General features: G+C 54.9%; 2 protein-coding genes across 7 annotated transcripts in view; one reads left to right on the top strand and one right to left on the bottom strand.

Annotated features, from left to right (window-relative positions):
* The first annotated feature begins 246 nt into the window (after nucleotides 1-246).
* Nucleotides 247-1,642, top strand: RXFP4 (relaxin family peptide/INSL5 receptor 4). The gene has a single exon (XM_045817109.1). It carries the CDS (start codon nucleotides 282-284, stop codon nucleotides 1,404-1,406), a length of 1,125 nt encoding a protein of 374 aa, XP_045673065.1. The 5' UTR covers nucleotides 247-281; the 3' UTR covers nucleotides 1,407-1,642.
* A 3,126-nt stretch (nucleotides 1,643-4,768) lies between these two features.
* Nucleotides 4,769-16,685, bottom strand: part of ARHGEF2 (Rho/Rac guanine nucleotide exchange factor 2) — a 57,719-nt gene continuing 45,802 nt past the window's right edge. For 4 of the 6 annotated variants that reach the window (XM_045816548.1, XM_045816552.1, XM_045816549.1 and 1 more), the window contains 17 exons: nucleotides 16,499-16,608; nucleotides 16,226-16,372; nucleotides 15,239-15,489; nucleotides 14,905-15,030; nucleotides 14,417-14,534; nucleotides 13,972-14,220; nucleotides 12,304-12,380; nucleotides 11,487-11,656; nucleotides 10,214-10,281; nucleotides 8,980-9,180; nucleotides 8,460-8,579; nucleotides 8,299-8,366; nucleotides 8,121-8,156; nucleotides 7,856-7,906; nucleotides 7,204-7,647; nucleotides 6,719-6,902; nucleotides 4,769-5,884 (listed from right to left, as the gene is read on the bottom strand). In XM_045816548.1, the coding sequence (XP_045672504.1) occupies nucleotides 5,811-5,884; nucleotides 6,719-6,902; nucleotides 7,204-7,647; nucleotides 7,856-7,906; nucleotides 8,121-8,156; nucleotides 8,299-8,366; nucleotides 8,460-8,579; nucleotides 8,980-9,180; nucleotides 10,214-10,281; nucleotides 11,487-11,656; nucleotides 12,304-12,380; nucleotides 13,972-14,220; nucleotides 14,417-14,534; nucleotides 14,905-15,030; nucleotides 15,239-15,489; nucleotides 16,226-16,372; nucleotides 16,499-16,608 (2,494 nt within the window). In that variant the 3' untranslated portion in view covers nucleotides 4,769-5,810. The remainder of the gene's footprint in view (nucleotides 5,885-6,718; nucleotides 6,903-7,203; nucleotides 7,648-7,855; nucleotides 7,907-8,120; nucleotides 8,157-8,298; nucleotides 8,367-8,459; nucleotides 8,580-8,979; nucleotides 9,181-10,213; nucleotides 10,282-11,486; nucleotides 11,657-12,303; nucleotides 12,381-13,971; nucleotides 14,221-14,416; nucleotides 14,535-14,904; nucleotides 15,031-15,238; nucleotides 15,490-16,225; nucleotides 16,373-16,498; nucleotides 16,609-16,685) is intronic. The other 2 variants (XM_045816547.1, XM_045816550.1) reach the window with 1 other exon arrangement.

The raw sequence follows: 16,685 nt of genomic DNA, 5'->3' as shown, positions 1-16,685 counted from the left end.
CCTTCATAATGTGATGATTCCCTCTTTTCTCCTCCCTTTCTGCCATAACAGACTTTCTACACACATGCGCGTGCGCACACACCAATCTCCCCGCCTCTCTCACCCTGCCCCACCCACCACCAATCCTGACCAACAGGCATGGGGTGTGTCATCCCATCTACACCCCGCCCTCAGAGGTCTGGGGCCTCCTGCTGAGAGTCCCCCTGCCCTACCCCGCTGTCCCCTGCCAGTCTGGCCCTGCTGGCTCTGCTGCCGGTCACTGAGACCTCTGATGCCCTGAGATGCCCACACCCAACACCTCTGCCCTGCTCCCCAGTTCCTGGGTCAATACCTCTTCTGCAGGCAGTGTGCTGAGTGTGGATGCTGCTGCTGCGATGCCTGTCGAATTCCTAGCCCTGAGGGCTGTGGTTGCCCTGGCCTATGGGCTCGTAGGGGCCATTGGATTACTGGGAAATTTGGCTGTGCTGTGGGTGCTGGGCAACTGTGCTCAGCGAGCCCCTTGCCCACCGTCGGACACTTTCGTCTTCAACCTGGCTCTGGCAGACCTGGGGCTGGCACTTACTCTCCCCTTCTGGGCAGCTGAGTCGGCACTGGACCTCCACTGGCCCTTTGGAGGCGCCCTCTGCAAGATGGTCCTGACAGCCACCGTCTTCAACATCTACGCCGGCATCTTCCTCATCACAGCGCTGAGTGTCGCCCGGTACTGGGTGGTGGCCATGGCAGCAGGACCAGGCACGCACCTCTCGCTCTTCTGGGCCCGCATGGCCACCCTGGCAGTGTGGGTGGCAGCTGCCCTGTTGACAGTGCCCACGGCAGTCTTTGGGGCCGAGGGGGAGGTGTGGGGCGTGCGTCTGTGCCTGCTGCGCTTCCCCAGCAGGTACTGGCTGGGGGCCTACCAGCTGCAGAGGGTGGTGCTGGCCTTCATGGTGCCCCTGGGCATCATCACCACCAGCTACCTGCTGTTGCTGGCCTTCCTGCGACGGCGGCGACGGCGACGGCAGGATAGCAGGATCGTGGCCCGCTCCGTCCGCATCCTCGTGGCCTCCTTCTTCCTTTGCTGGTTCCCCAACCACATGGTCACTCTCTGGGGTGTCCTGGTGAAGTTTGACCTGGTGCCCTGGAACAGCACTTTCTACACCATCCACACCTACGTATTCCCTGTCACCACCTGCCTGGCGCACAGCAACAGCTGCCTCAACCCGGTGCTGTACTGTCTCCTACGGCGGGAGCCCCGGCAGGCCCTGGCAGACACCTTCAGGGATCTTCGAGCACGACTGTGGCCCCAGAGCCCCGGCTGGGTGAAGCAGGTGGCCCTAAAGGAGGTAGGCAGAGTACAGAGCACCACCCCCCAGGAGAGTGGCCCTTCCACCATGCTCGCCACCTTGGACACAGGAACACCTGGGTGAAGGTGCAAGCTAAACACCCTCTTTCTGGGGCCAGCCAGGCACAGGATCCATGCATCCTAGGGAGAGGCTGGCCTGTCTGCCAGGCTGTGATGCCCTCATCGGACGTCTGAGCTGCGGTCTCACTCTGGGTGTGGCAGAATGGGGGAGGCCTGGGCCCAGGTCAGGGCTGGGTATGACAAAGCTTGTGTCTCCATTTGGAGGTGGAAAAGAAGAGGATCTTAAAATAAATCTCTGGATCACCCACAAATTGCCTTGACTTTTTCTCCCAATTCCAGCTCCATTTCAGTGTGGACAAAAGCATTCTTTGCCCCACTTCTGCCTCCTTGTGAGGATCCCCAGGAAATGTTCCCTAAGGGTTCTAAACTCATGGATCTGAGGTCAATGCTTACCTCCCTCTTGCCTGTCCTCCCTGTCCCCACATCTCAGACAGGGTGTGCTCTTGTCCTCTGGTGAGAGGGCCCAACATGCCCTCGTCCCCTGGCCATCTCCACCTTCTTACCCTCTCACTGGAGCCCCGAGGCTGGCACCTGCAAAGACCTCAGCTGCAAAAGCTGACTAACCTGCCGGGAGATGCCACATGTGGAATCTTGCTGGATCCCTGGCACCAGCCAAGCCTGGAGTGTAAAACCCTGGTGGTGGCTGGGAGTCCCTGTGTGTCTCCCTTAAATCGGGATTTAGAGGGAGAAGTGAGAACAAGTCAAGGATGTAGGTGAGGCACGGTGAGGTGAGAGGTGCGGAGGGAGGGTGGGGGAGAAGAGGAAGCTGAAAGTGGGGCTGGAGACTGGGAAAGCAAGGAAAGTGGTGCTGGTCTTCCCCACCCCACCAGCTTCTCTCAGCATCACGGCCCAGGGGTTCACATCCTAGCTCCAAGGGGACTCGGTGAGTTACCTTCTCTGCACCCGTTCTCACATCTGTGGAACGGGCTGCTGCCCGAAGGAGTGCTAGCCATTGTCCTCACGCTCCATGTGAAGTGGAGACAGAGCGGAAAAAGAAAAAAAATGAGGGGGTAGCTGGGAGGCCATAGAGGTCTCATCTGAAAGTTTTTAAAAAGATTTTATTTTTAGACATAGGGAAAGGGAAGAGGAGAGGGAGAGAAAAATGGACGTGTGAGAGCAGCACTGTTTGGTTGCCTCTCACATGCACCCCCAACCAGGGACCTGGCCGGGAATGGAGCCAGCGACCTTTCCCTTTGCAGGACAATGCTCAGTAAGTGAGCCGCCACAGGTCAGGGCTCCTCTGGAATGAATGTGACACGTTCTGGAGTAAAATCAAAGTTTTCCATAAGAACTGAGTGAGGAGCTGGCTCAAGCCCCTCTTGAAGGTGTTCTTTGGAGCAGGGGGTTCCCATTTGGTTTCCAGATTCCCAAGACCCAGCAACGACAAAGGTTGGCCACCACAGGGACTTTCTGGGGGGCAGCCCCTGGAAATGGAGGTGGTGGCAGAAAGAAGTTGGGGTGGAGCTCCCACTTCCACTGCCCCACCCCCAAGCTCTGGCATGTCCTACGACCTGTAACAGCTCTAGCCACTCGAGGCCCGACCGCAGCGGCTGAGGGCAGCGCGTGCACGCGGAGCCGCTCTGGAGGGCAGCCACAGGTGCCCTGCACCGGCTCAGTCCAGTTGCCGAGGAGAGGTTGTAAATAGCCACCCAGTTCACCATGTATTGACTAATATAAAGATTTAATTAGCCTCTCGATGTTTAATTTCCGTTTTGGATAATGTTTAAACTGGCTATAACACTACAGGTCTGTTCCCAGCCAATTCAGGATGGAAACCCTTACCCACCTGAGTACCCTTTTGCGGCCCCACCCGGAGCCCCTCCAATGGCCCTGCCTCTGCTGGGCTCCGGATATTGGCTCCTCCAGGGGCCCCTCTGCCTGATGAGACTCAGAGGTAAATATTGACAGAGTTGAAACAGGTCCAATCCAGAGATGAATGCACGTAGGCTCACCTTTAGAAGGGGTCAGGGTGCCAGGGGAGGGTGCAGCAATGGAGGTAGCTGGGCAGCGCCTAGCTACCTCCTAATGGAAAGGCATTGTTGTGGCAAAGAGCTGGGCCCTGGCTCCCGGCAGCACAAAGCCAAGGAGCTTTGAAACTGCAGGAGGGACAGAGTTAAGACCGTTTCCAATATGGGGTTTGGGAATGGGCAGTGACATCGTGTTTCCAAAGATGAGGAGGGGGTTTGGTCAGGGGGCTGCAGGAGGGGTGGCACCGCCGGGAACAGAGCCGTGGGCTTCTCCACACAAGCTCTGGCCCTGACCACCATCTTGCACTGGGTCCCTGTGAGCATGTGGGAGGAGGCCATGTTCCCGTCAGTGGTCTTTGGACACTAACACCCTCCTCTCACCCAGCACTGGTCTTTTTCCATCCTGTCCACCTGTATAGCTGTGAGTCCCAGCTGACAGCAGAGGGCTGCTGAGCCATTGTGGGTCGGTGTGTCTGAACCTGGAGCCCTGGTATTCCTAGGCAGAGTTGGGCGGGGTGCATGTGTTTGTGTGCATGTGTGTGCGTGAAGGACTGACCTCTTCCTAGGCCCTATCTGGGCCTGGCAACCCTTTTGCACCTAGATTTCCGTGTCTGTAAGACGACAGCGATTCCTACTGCATATTCCGTAATGGATGAGAAAGCACCTGGCAAGGGCCTAATGCTGGGTGAGAATCAGAGGGTCAGAGGGTGCTGGCTGCTCCGCAGTCCCACTGTCCACCGTGGGATTCCAATCCCTCTTTCCAGCTGAGGTCTCGAGCCCCATTCTCATCTCACCCCCTGAGCTCCCGTGGAGATCTGGGCACACAGGCCAGCATTTCTGCAACTCTAGACTCACCTCCCCCACAGCCCCAGGGTAGGGTATTAACCAGAAACAGGAAGTAAAATTAATCAAAATGAGAAATGAAATCAACCTAATCTGTCAAAGAGCCAAAAAGCAAGCAAACAGCTGCTCTGAGGGGAAGCATCTTGAGAAGTTACCCCAGGGCTCCTCCTGGAGAACCAGGGTAGAGTGGGAGCTGAACCTGAAAACAAACGACTCTGGGAAGACGCTCAGGGGGACTGTGTCGGAAGGTAGAGAAGGGGGCGAGGCTGACGCAGCCTCGGCACAGCATCCAGACGACATGAAGACAAGTTGCCTAGTACTGGAATCCCCAGCAGCCACTGGGACCTAAGCACCCTTCATCTTTACCCTTGTGTTCGTGAATATCAACAATGGTAACAAAAGTTGGTAGCAGTCTCTTTTGTTAGGTCCCCTGTCTTCAGTGAGGCCACCTGCCCCTTCTGTGAGAGGAAAGGGCCCCTTTTGGAGGAACGCAGGGTGCCACCTGGCTCTCCCCCTCACAGCACCCTCAGAACCAGCAGGCAGTCACAGACAGCGCTTCATAGGGTCCCAGGTCTTTAATTCTCCTTGCTTTATCTTTTGTTTTTTTACAACCAAACTGGCTGGGGCTGGTGGGCACTGGGGATCCATTGAAAAATCCCCCAAATTCAGGCTGAGGTTTCAGCAGTGTTGGTGAGGTGCAGGAGACGGTCAGGGCTTGTAGAGATTTTCCAACTCGCCCCAGAACTGTTCCCAGACGGCTGGGGGAGAGGTCGGACTAGGTCCCCTGTTACTAGAAGGAGGGGAGAAGTCATTACTCCCCCATCCCCCAAGTTCTTCGGAGAAGTGCAGATAGAAGGCTGCAATTTCTAACTGCCTACAATCTTCTGTTAAAAATATAAAACACGTGCAGTTGGCTTTGGTACAAAAAAAGAAAACAACAACAAAAAGACATTCTGGCCCCTGCGGGTTTTTCCCTCACCCCCAACCGACCCTTCTGGCCACCTCAACCTCCATCCCATCAACTCCAGGGAGCCGGGCTCTATCTCCCGGGGCTTCCACGGAGCACGGAGAGAGAGAACAGCAGTACAAGGTTGAGGGAAGAGGGACATGGCCCTGCCCACAGCCCTTCTCAAAGGAGCAGTAGGGTCCTATGGTCGCAGCCTGTCTTTAAAGACAGTGTTGCCGGGAGGGTGTCGGGGCGAGAACCCAGCAGCGGGCACGGTTCAGCCTGAGTAAACCCCAGTAGTGTTAAAGGGCAAGGCCCCCGATCCCTATGGCTTGGTTCCCATGTCCCTGGTCCTCTAATCTCCCGTCTCCCTCCATAACTAATAAACAATAAATAAATAAATTTTCCTAAAGTAGAGGGAAGAAGGCATGAAAAATTGGCATCTGTGGTGTAGTTTCTGGATGCCACCAGGGGCCACTGTGGCCTAATTCCCCCAGCTTCCTAAATGGCCCCTGGTATCCAAGGATCCCAAGAGCTGGCAGGGACAATCAGCAGTTCAAATGTTCCCTGGTCATTGGCAGGCTGGAGTCCCCAAGGTGTGCCTCCCTCAGCAACATTCTTCAGGGGGCACAGGAAGGAGGGAGGGGCCCCCTTAGCTCTCCGAAGCTACAGGCTCCCCGTCACGGCTCTCGGTCTCCTCTGGGATGTCCTGCATTCGGGTGAAATCTGAAGGGGACAGACAGGGCAAAGTCAGCGAGCGAGCAGGAGCCCCCACAAACCCGCACCCTGAAGCCTCCCTGCCTGCAGGCGGCGGAGCTCCGAGGCCAGGAGCCCCTGAGTGAGGGGAAACCTTCCGTCAACAAAGTAAGTAATGTACCCGCACCTGGGCACTTTGTACACTTTGTAAGTATATGAAGATACAATTTGATTAGTAAGATTCAAACTATTTTAAGATTAACTATATGAAGTTATAGTGGATTTTGGTTATTTTGTATTTCCTGAACCAACTATAAGAATTTGCAGGTCTCTGACATTTTTTTTTTTACTTTAAAAAATCTATTTCTACTTGAAAAGTTTGGGAATCACTGACTTATTGGACAAGTGGTCCCTACGTTCTTTGCTTCCTGGAGTTTCTCCACTCCTTCACCGTCAGACAAAACAGGAAGTCCTCGTGTCCACCCCAAGAGCTCCCGGAGGCCTCGGTGGCTGGTTAGGAGCTTCCCAAATGTTCCCATGCTCCAGGATGCAGGCTCCATTTGGAAAGCATAGCCCAAGGGCCTGAACCCAGGTTGCACCCTCCCTTTTTTAAAGATATTTATTTATTTGTTTGTTTGTTTATTTTTAGAGAGGGGAAGGGAGGGAGGAAGAGAAGGAGAGAAACCTCAACGTGTGGTTGCCTCTTGCACGCCCCCAACTGGGGACCTGCCAGCAACCTGAGCATGTGCCCTGACTGGGAATCGAACCAGCAACCCTTTGGTTCATAGGCCAGCACTCAATCCACTGAGCCACACCACCAAGGGCTGCGCCCCCTTCTATTCCGTGTTTCTGCCAGGATCTCACCTCGTGGACTATGGGGTGGAGACAGACGGCTGCTACCTTCCTCCTCACTGCCAGTGTCAGGGTCACTGCTATCTTGTAGCCGCTCCTCAGGGCTGCCCAGCTCCTGCCTCTCTCGATCTTCAAAGGGTCGATGGACAGAGCGAATAGTCACAGGCAAATCCAAGCGGTCGTGGCCTCGGCTGGGCTGTGGACGGTGGGCAGGAAGAGCAGCAGGCCAGGGAATGAGCAGTGGGAAGACGGCAGACCCTGCTCGGCTGCAGGCAGTGCACCCTGCTGGGCCCCAAGGCTGAATGCTCCCAGTAGATCCATCACTGACTAACTTCTTTCTGCACCCACCGAAAAGTTCCAGCCCTCTAACTAGTATCCCAATATCCTTCAAGTCTGTTGCCCAGTTTCACTTGGGCTCAAATCCCCGGTTCCTTTCAGGTTTTCCCATAGACCCAGAGGTCCACCCCAGGTCAGTCCACTGCTCCAAGCTTCCTTACCTGTGGTGGAGTAAAACTCAAGTACAGGGCATCGCCTGCAGGGAGGCTCCGACGCCGAGGATCCAGAGGCCTGCGGGCCCAGGGGGCCTCCAAGGGGAGGGGGTCGGCCTGGCCCAAGGCGGCCAGCTGCCTGCGAGCCTCTTCAGCCTCCCGCTCCAGCAGCGCCCGGGCCTGCTCGCTCTCCCGGAGCCGGGCTTCCAGGCTGCCAGCCTCAGCTGCCCGCTCTTCGCCAAGGCGCCGGCAGCGCCGCAGTTCCTCCTGCAGCAGCGTGTGTTGCCGCTGCAGTAACGCCAATTCCGTGGCCTGCTTTTCGGGGGCCACAGGGGTAGCCCCGGCTCTGCCAACCTCCCCATCCCGAGAGTTGGCTCGGGTCAGCTTCTCTCGTCGCTCGGGGCCCTCAGGGAATCGGGCTTCCATCAAAGTATCCTGCTGGGCCACGGCCGCCTGGGGTGGAAGGCGGACAGATGAGTATATGAGAGACCCCACCCCATTTCTTCTAGCCCTCACCCTCAGCCCCAGGGGCCAAGTCAGGATTCCTCAGGTGCTCCCACTCGGACAAGGTGCAGAAAGCCCAGCTGGAAGGACTCTGCCCTACCCGGGCAACTCTGCTCTGGCTCCTCCCCTTCCCTAGTCTAGCCCCTGCCCCACTGACCTGTAGGCCATGTAGAAGTCCATAAAGATTGACCAGTCGCTGTAATGCTTCCTGAGGATAGAGGATAGAGGAGAGGGTGGGAACAGGGCCCAAGCTGCGGGACGGGAGAACTGCCTGGAAGCTGAGTAAGTGTGGGTGTGGGGACAGTAAGACTCCAGACACTGCGAGGTGTGCACTCTCTCCCACGCCCCTCCAACCTGGGCTCCAATTGCTCAGACTGAGACTCCTCCCTTCAGTCTCCTACACCATCAAATTCCCATCTCACCTCCTGCGGAGATCTCAGCTGATTTCCATTTCGATCCTGCAGAAATGGGCAAGGGCAGGGAGTCAGCAGGCACACAAGTCTCTAGTACCTGTCCCTGATAGCTCTGTGTCAAGAATCCATAGGCCAGCTGTCCCTTTCCCATCCTCTAGCCAAGTCCCGACACCTCCTGAGGACCCACCTTCTGGCTGGAGTCCGAGTCGGCTCTACAGAGCTCAATCGAGCCATTGAAGGTTCTGGTCTCACCATCTGTTGGAAGGAGTAAAGAACGAGCTGAGCTCACTCCCCCAGGACCCTGACCACTCGGCCACCCCTACCTTGGTCCTCTGCCCTGGCACTCACTGGCAGTGATTCCAGGACTCATGTTACCACCACTTTCTGCTTCCGTGGGCAGAGCTGGTTCTCGGGGTGTCAAGAGCAGCTCCACTCCAGGCCCCACCAGCAGGTCTTTCAGGCCCTCCACTGAAGGGCAAGAGCGAGAGGTGAGGGCAGAGGCAACACAGACCCCTGTGGGGAATGGGAGGAGATGACACTTGCGCAATATAAGGGGGCTACGCGGCTGTCTAGGGGAATGGCCCTGCAGAGGCGGGCTCTCACTCACATCGCCACGCACGAAGCAGAGTTCATCAAAGGTGCCCAAGGGCAGCCCAAATGTGTGCAGCATGAGAGGAATCTAACAGAAGTAAGAACCACGTCTCTTCCCCTGACTTTCCCAGCACCTGGCACACAGCAGGCATTCCAGGGAGCTTAGGGACTGTGGGGCGGACATCCCCTCTGTCTGTGTGCAGCCAGGTCTAACCACGTGTGCACGTTCTGTGACAGTGAGTGGATGAGCATGCGCTCTTCCCCAGGGCTGCCTCACCCTCACGGATGGCATCCTGCAGCAGCCGCTCGCCACGAGGGGACTCAAGGGACTCGGAGCGGAAAAGGCCCCTGGGCAGGGCGGGCATGGGCCTCCCGCTGCTGCCGTCCTCTTCCACCTGGAAGTGGGTCATCTCGGCGAACAGTCCAACCTTCTCTTGCAGCAGCTCCACCAGCGCCCGGTCTTTCTGTTGCAGCTCCACTGTGGAGAAGGAGCAGGTGAGCACACCGAAGAGCCAGCAGCGGAGCGGCAGCCCTCCCAGAGGCAGCCCTAGGGATTAGGGGCCATGCCTGGGCAGAGTTGCACAACTGAATTTGGATTTTTTGGTAATTATGAAAAAGAAAAAGAAATGTTTTGGGGAATGGTAACACAGGCATTTTTGTTTTAAAAACAAAAGTAAAAAAGATTTGCAGCCGTCCAACAGCCTTCATCCCCGCCTTCCTTTAGTTAGAGAATGTGTATGAGTTCATCTGGGCACATGGCGCCCAGTGAGGCCACATCTCCCAATCTGATTTGCAGCTAGAATTTGCCACATGACTACATTTGGGGCGATGGGTGCGGTGCGCCTTCCAGGTCTACCCTCAAAAGAAAGGGGCACAAACTTTCCTTGTTTCTTTACTCCTCCTTGCCCCTTGCTAGCTGGGGTGCCAATTACACCCTAACTAATATGAGGCCCTATAGTGAAACAGTAAGTTACTGTCTCAATCCTGATCTCCCTAGTTCCCCTTCCCAGAGGCAGCCACAGTAACATCTTATCTTTGAAGAGATATTACAAACACACACATAATACATTTGACATATATCTGTCCCCATCATTTTTACACCAAAGGTAGCATATACTTCACGTTGTTTTAAACCTTGCTCTTTTCTTTTTTAAAAAAGATTTTATTTATTTATTTTTAGAGAGGGGAAAGGAGGGAGCAAGAGAGGGAGAGAAACATCAGTGTGCAGTTAGTTACCTCTTGAACTCCCCCCACTGGGGACCTGGCCTGCAACCCAGGCACATGCCCTGACTGGGAATCGAACCGGTGACCCTTTGCTTCGCAGGCCAGCACTGAATCCACTGAACCACACTAGTCAGGGCTAAACCTTGTTCTTTTTTCTTAATGATGTATTTTAGGTATTGATCTACATCAGCCCTCATAGAGCCATCTCATTTATTAAAATAGTTGCATATAATCCCATTGTGTGAATATATCATACATTATTTAACAAATTCTGTAGGTGGACTTACTCTTAATTCGCCGCAGGTAAGCCTCATCCTCCGTCTCAATCAGGGGGAAGTCCTCCCTGGATGGGCAGCTGGAAGCGTAACAGAGCGGGTGGGAGGGGCGGAAGGAAGCGGTTACAGACCAGACATGTGCTGCGCTTTCCCGTAAGACCCATTGGCCACATGCCCTGGTTTCCTTCGTTCTCGAACCTCCCCTTTCTCAGCACTGATCGTCTGCACTTGCTGCCTTGTACGGACCTCTCCTAAGGCCACCTGGAGGCAGCCGGTGCAGAGGGGCAACTCCAGCCTCTGACACCTGGCAAACGGGGCTGACCTCCTGGTGCCACGGTTTACCAGGTGATCGACTTTCTACTTCCTCCTCTGGAAAATGGGGATACTATCTCACAGGTTTTTCGTTAGGATTAAATGTAATAATGTAACAGTGCTTTTGACAATGGTGGAAGCTCAGTAAACTACAGTGAATTAATTTTCATTATAATTTTAAAAATTACAAATATTAATACTATTAACAAAGAAGCCACTGTGGATCTAATATCAATGTGACAGGTATTTTGCTAAAATAGGCAATTTCATAGTTTTGTATGCATTTCTGAAAACTTGGTGCAAAAGTCTAAATTGCAGAAATTAACAAAATAGGTTTACATATTATGAAGTGGAAAAGAATCCATTTTTCTGAAAGCTAAAAAAGAATTATAAACATCCTAATTGAGTATAATCTTTAAGAATCCATTTTCAACACTTTACATATATGCACTTTGCCCGACTGGCTTTGTCACAACAGACACGCAGCTGAGCAAATGTGACGGGTGTCCAACCAAGGCCGGAGTTGTTGCTTTAGCTCACTGCACACTTTCCTTCTCGCCTCCACCGCACGGAGTTTGTGTATGAGACTTGCTCCTCTTATCCCTAGCATCAATGCTTTCCTTTCTTTTTCATTCATTTTTAGAAAATAAAGGTAAAATGCAACACAACCCAAATAACTGCCTACTGCCTACAGACCAAGATGTTAAGGCAGCTGAAACTGGACTGCTGGACTGACAGCTGGTCCACCATATGACAGCTCAAGATATTCCTTTGCTTGTCAGCTCATGTTGCGTTTGAAAGGCGGTCAGGGTTGTCATATATGAGAACATAAAGGATGACCTTTTCTGCCTGGGGCCATCCTGTCTCCCACCCAGCCTCTGCCTCCACCTCTGAACCCTAGGTCCTAACCCCAGAGAGTGCTGTGGCCGGGGGCCCGAAGCCGCAGGCACCCTGAGGCCACACACACACTCACAGGCGCACACTCTGCTGAATGACTCGGATCCAGGTGTTCCGGTCGTCTCTCGATGCCGTGTGGACCTCATACATCTCAGGGGGCGCTGCACTAATCAGAAACATCCCTTTCTCCTGGTTGGCAATGTCCCGAACGATGAGATTCTGCAGCGAAACCACGGAGGGCTTGTCCTGTCGGTCAGGGGAAAAGAAGGATTAAGCTTGGGAATCCTGATCCTTGGATAATGGATGATTTTCAGTTCTTCTAGAATAACCAAAGGAAAGAGAAGTCTGCCCACAGTACAAGATAAGAGCCCCAACTTTGGTGCCAGCCAGAGGACCTAGAAGCATGTGTGACCCTTGGCAATTAACTTTTTTAAAACAGATTTTATTTATTTACTTTTAGAGAGGGGGGAAGGGAAAGAGAGAGGGAGAGAAACATCAGTGTGTGGCTGCCTCTGGTGCACCCCCTACCGGGGACCTGACCCGCCACCCAGGCATGTGTCCTGACTGGGAATTGAACTGGCAACCCTTTGGTTCGCAGGCCTGCTCTCAATTCACTGAGCTACACCAGCCAGGGCCATTTAATTAACTTTAAGCTTTACTTTCCTCATTTACAAAAAGAGGATATTAACTGGCCTTTCTCACAAGTGTGAAAGTGCCTGCACACAGTACCAATCCCTGCAAGTTTTCCTATTTCTTCTTATTTTATTACAATAATGGGTACAACCACAGCCATTGGACTCCAGAGGATTCCAGGGTTTTTTCGGACTCAGGTAGGAAACCAAAAAGGGCCTGAAACACTGGTCTGTGCTGACAGAGGAGGTGGAAGGCCTCACCAGGGCAGGAAAGATGTACTTCTGGTCCTTCTCTTGGAGAAACACCAACACATCTGTCATCAGCAGCATCAGCACATCTGGCAGGGGACAGAGGTGGGGAGAGCAGTCAGCATGAGAGGGTCTGAGCAGCAGTTCCCTCTTGCTCAAGGACCAGGCCAGGCGACCCCGTCTGGTCAGAGCTCCTGACCCCCTTCCTGGCCTCTCTTCCCTTTGGTTGCTTCCTCCACCTGTGCAGACCTCGCACCTCCCCACTCTTACAGCTCTGAAATGCGAGGGGAAAAAAGGATGCATGTGCCAGGTAAAACAGCTTCTTGGGCTAGAAGACACCAGGAGATTAACTAACGCCTGCGATGACAGACACCAGGAGATTAACTAACGCCTGCGAAGACAGCGCTCTTTACCCAACTGAGGCAGGCTTCTTAACCCGGGGCCCAGACGCCCCTCCCATGTCCACTGCTTGGCTGTACAGGCTCTGCAAACCCTCTGAAGCTGAGAATAAAAAGGATTCCCAGAGCAGGAGGGGCCATCCTTTGTCACCCCTGTTTCTAACCCTAGCTAACCTAAGACCGTGGGGTTATCAGACCCCAATCCCTGTGCCCAGCAGGCCCCCACTTCTCATTTGGTGCTGGGGAGGCGGGGAGGTTGGGCCCCTCACCCCCTCTCCCACAGCTGAATGAGGCCGTCTCCTTCTACCCTGGCAGCCCCCTTCGCCCTCCTCCTCTGCCCCGACTTCCAGGCTCTCACACCCTATGAGGCCCTGCACTTCCAGACTGCAGAGGAAACAAAGGTCAAGTCCATACAACTCAGATGTTGTGGTCAAGAAAACACACACTCACGCTATTCCCTTGGAGATCATACTGAACTGCGGGCACACAGAAAGGGAGGGTTTCTGCTAAATGCTTCTGAAATAAAGATCCCCAGTCTTGCTTGTTTTGACCTCCCCCCAAGGCTTATTATATTCTTAGCTGCTGTGTGGGACGGATGGGAAGGGGAGGAAGGGAGGAAGGAAAGAGGCCAGTGAGGAAGACTGCAATCCCCAGGCGCACGGGGATCCCAACACGGGACAGAGGCTCGGCCAGGCTCTGGCCTCAGGGCGCACAACTTACTTGTGCCGCCCACGCCTCACCCCAAGCCAGGCCTGCTACTGTCTCCCCTGGTTTAGGTGGGAAAGACCTGGTCAGTGCCGCATGGGAAGGGAGTCTGAGAAAGTGTGCCCATGCTCCCAACGCGCCCCCTGGCTCTTCTGTCTTCTGCAGTCTCTCTGTTCTTTGCTGGGCTCCACCCCCCACCCCCTCTGTGGGCCTTCCCAGCTGTGTTTCCAAGGCTCCTGCCCATTCCCCACCCCGGTGGCTGGGACTCCAGTGGGTAGAGCCAACTGCCCCAAGCCTGTCGTATGGTCCTGGAGCTTCTCTGTGTTCCTCATCAAAATTGGTAGCTCTCTGGGCATGAAGGGCCCAAAGAAATGAATAAATACTGACAAGGAAGCCCCTGTGCGGTGCATAGAGTTAAATCCAGAATGCAGACTTTCACTGAAACAAAGACCATGTTTTTTCCTCTCACTAGTCTCACCCTGGGTATAAGGCTACACAGAGATCTAAGGACTGAATGTCTCTCCCTCTCAATCTCTGACTGCAAACTCTTGCTCGGCCTGCCAAGGTGACCACTAACCTTTGAAGCGGCCAGTCGCTGTCTTCCAGAGCAGGCAACCATCATGGATGAGCTTGCGCCGCAGAAGCTCCTCTCGGCCAAAGGGGCCCTTGCCAGGCACCGGTGTCTGGGCCCGGGGGTCCATGCGGGTGTAGATCTCCTGCAGGCGGGCCCCCTTCTCCAGCTCATGCACATCCTGGTCCACATTGGACAGCAGCTCCTTCACCAGCCCCAGAGCCGTCGTCAGGTCCCGGCGCTCCTCCTCAAGCCCTGGCACCGAGGTCGGCAGGAGGGATGGCTCAGCCAGCCAGCTGCACCTCAGCCCCCATTCCCGTCTAGTCTCGATCCCACTGTCAGAGGCTGCCTAGGGTTCCACATCTGTCACTACCCCTTCTCTTGTCATCCCGAGCCTTTTCATAACCCAGACAGCCCTCAGCCCCGTCCTCTCCCGGGCCCTCCCTCTCACCGTGGGAATGCTGCAGGATTCGGCTGATGAGCACTGGGTACTTGGTGATGCGCTGGGTCACGAGCAGGATGCACTCCTGCACCCCATGCCGCTTCAGCACAGCCAAGCGGGTCACTTTCTACAAGGGCAGAGGCAGGGCTCAGGGCCAGAGTGGGCCCAGAGGGAAGGGCAACATGGAGAATGCTGGATTTGGAGCCTACACTCTGGTGCTGGCCCTAATTTGGCCATTGACCTCATGCCGGCTTAGGTGAGCGCATCTGGAAAATGAGGGTATGATGCCACAGGTTTGTTGTGAGGACAATCAGACCAAGTACTGAAAAGCTTTTGCTCTACTGCCACAAGGGGCTCCGCCAGCTCACGGTCCACAGAAGCTGGTAAGCACCTCATGTGCGGGTGGGTGCAGCACATATGTGCATCCCATGAATATGGCAGGCTGGGTTTGGGCCACTAAAGGAGGCCAAGTGTGTGTCCTGAGGAGGTTTGCTTACCCGGATGAACTGCTGGAAGCGTTTGTCTCGGGCATACAGCTCCTTATAGAGCTTTAAGGCCTTGGTGTGGCGGCTACAGAATTCTGAGTAGGTCTTCCGCATCTGCTCTGCACTGGCACCTGAGAACTAGGAGTTGGGGGAGCAAGGCTGGGTCAGCATATCCCCCAAAGCCACACCTTATCTCCTGATACCCTCTGGCCTCTGGCCAAACAGGCTGGCTTCCTGCCGCTCCAGACCTCCCTGGCCCCACCCCCTGGAGCTCGGAGGTAGGAAATGCCCACTCCAGTCAAACTTTCTCCCATGCGTGTAGCCCGTGGGTCCTCCCTTTTCTCACCTGGCTGATGAGTAGGTCACCCAAGCGAGGAATGACGAAGTTCCGTGTGCTGCCAGGGCACAGGGCCTGACGCCGGCGGTCTAACAGCTGGCTGAGGAAGCGGGTGTGGATGTCGCTGAGCTCATCCACACAGGGGAACAGGCCCTGGACCACTCCTGGCTCCAGCTGCAGCTCTTCCAGCATCCCCGTGCGGAAGAGGCGGGTCATGATTTTCAGCGTCCGCACGTGGTGCAGCTCCGTCTGGATTAACTCTGTGTGGACAACGGGACATCTGACCTCTGTCCTGCTTGGCCACAATTGGTGGGACCTAGGCTGGGGGCCTCGGAGCTCTATTAGAGGTTTTCAAGGTTCCTTCCAGGTTAACATTCTGCATTATTATGACCTTAGATCATTTACTACTTTTTTTCTTTTTCAATTTTGAGAGTACGTTTATAAAAGCTCAGGACAGTAAAACGAGCAAGGCCATAGCTTAGAAGAAGCAACAGGAGAGCCTAGAAGGGGCTGCTTTTGCTCACTAGGTCGTCAGAGAAAGGGGCCTTGGAGACAGGATCGGGGGTAGGCCCAGGATGAGCTGTTGCTGCCATTGCTCCCCTGGTTGCAAGTCTCATGGGGACCCTCAGAGTTTAGGAGATGCCCCCCGAGAGGGAATAAGAGCATGGGGTGTGCTCCTGAGAGGGAGAGCGAGACTGGCCTTAGAGAACTTTCTAACCAACTTTTATCCTGATGATAGTCTTCTCGAGTAGTAAGCGGTTTTAAGGCGAGAACCATGCGTCCTCTGCACGTCTGGGTCTGCCAGGCCCTAGTGTGGTGTCAGGCATGGAACGGGCACAGAGTAAAGACTAGGAACTGACCTGAATGAAGGGATATGGGTAGAGTCTCGGAGGGCAGTGGAGTAAGAGGGAAGGGTCTTGGGGCTGGGGGCTGGCAGAGGAAGGGCACTGCCAGGGCCCGGTGAAGGAAGAGAAGTCTCAGGGAGGTCTTGCTCACCATAGATGACATCCTGTTGCTTCATCACCTCCTTTTTGTGCTGCTGCAGGAAACTGCTGTCCACAGCAAGGCTCCAGGAATCAGCTGCAAAGTCCTTCTCATCCATCTCAAAGTCGCTCATCAGCTCATTGTAGATCACCTCTGCACCTGACCGTCAGTGGGGGAAACAACTCAGAGCCAGTCCCCTAGATCCTGGGTCCTTCTCGAGCCCCCTCCACAGGCCTGCCCGCCAGCCCCTCCCCCTAGGCACCCCCCAGGGCCCCGCACGGTCACCTTCATCAATGAGCGACTCCACCGACAGGGTTCGGTTCCGCATGTTGAGGGAGTCTGTGGACTGGGAAAGGATCCGGCGCAGCCCCAGCGGAGATTCATCGTTGAAGTGACTGAGGGAGGAGGGGGCGACTGCATCACCCCAACGCAGGCAACAGCCCTTCCCAGGCGCAGGGCCACGGCCAGGACC

This window comes from Phyllostomus hastatus, unplaced genomic scaffold (genome assembly GCF_019186645.2).
Source record: "Phyllostomus hastatus isolate PE091 unplaced genomic scaffold, TTU_PhHast_1.1 phas_scaffold_216, whole genome shotgun sequence".
In the NCBI taxonomy this organism is placed as follows: domain Eukaryota; kingdom Metazoa; phylum Chordata; class Mammalia; order Chiroptera; family Phyllostomidae; genus Phyllostomus; species Phyllostomus hastatus.
Note: the sequence above shows the minus strand (reverse complement) of the source record. Positions and strands in the feature narration are given on the sequence as shown.

What these genes read in the sequence shown, in the direction of transcription:
- RXFP4 (XM_045817109.1), top strand. Translation starts at nt 282, where the DNA reads ATGCCCACACCCAACACCTCTGCCCTGCTCCCCAGTTCCTGGGTCAAT.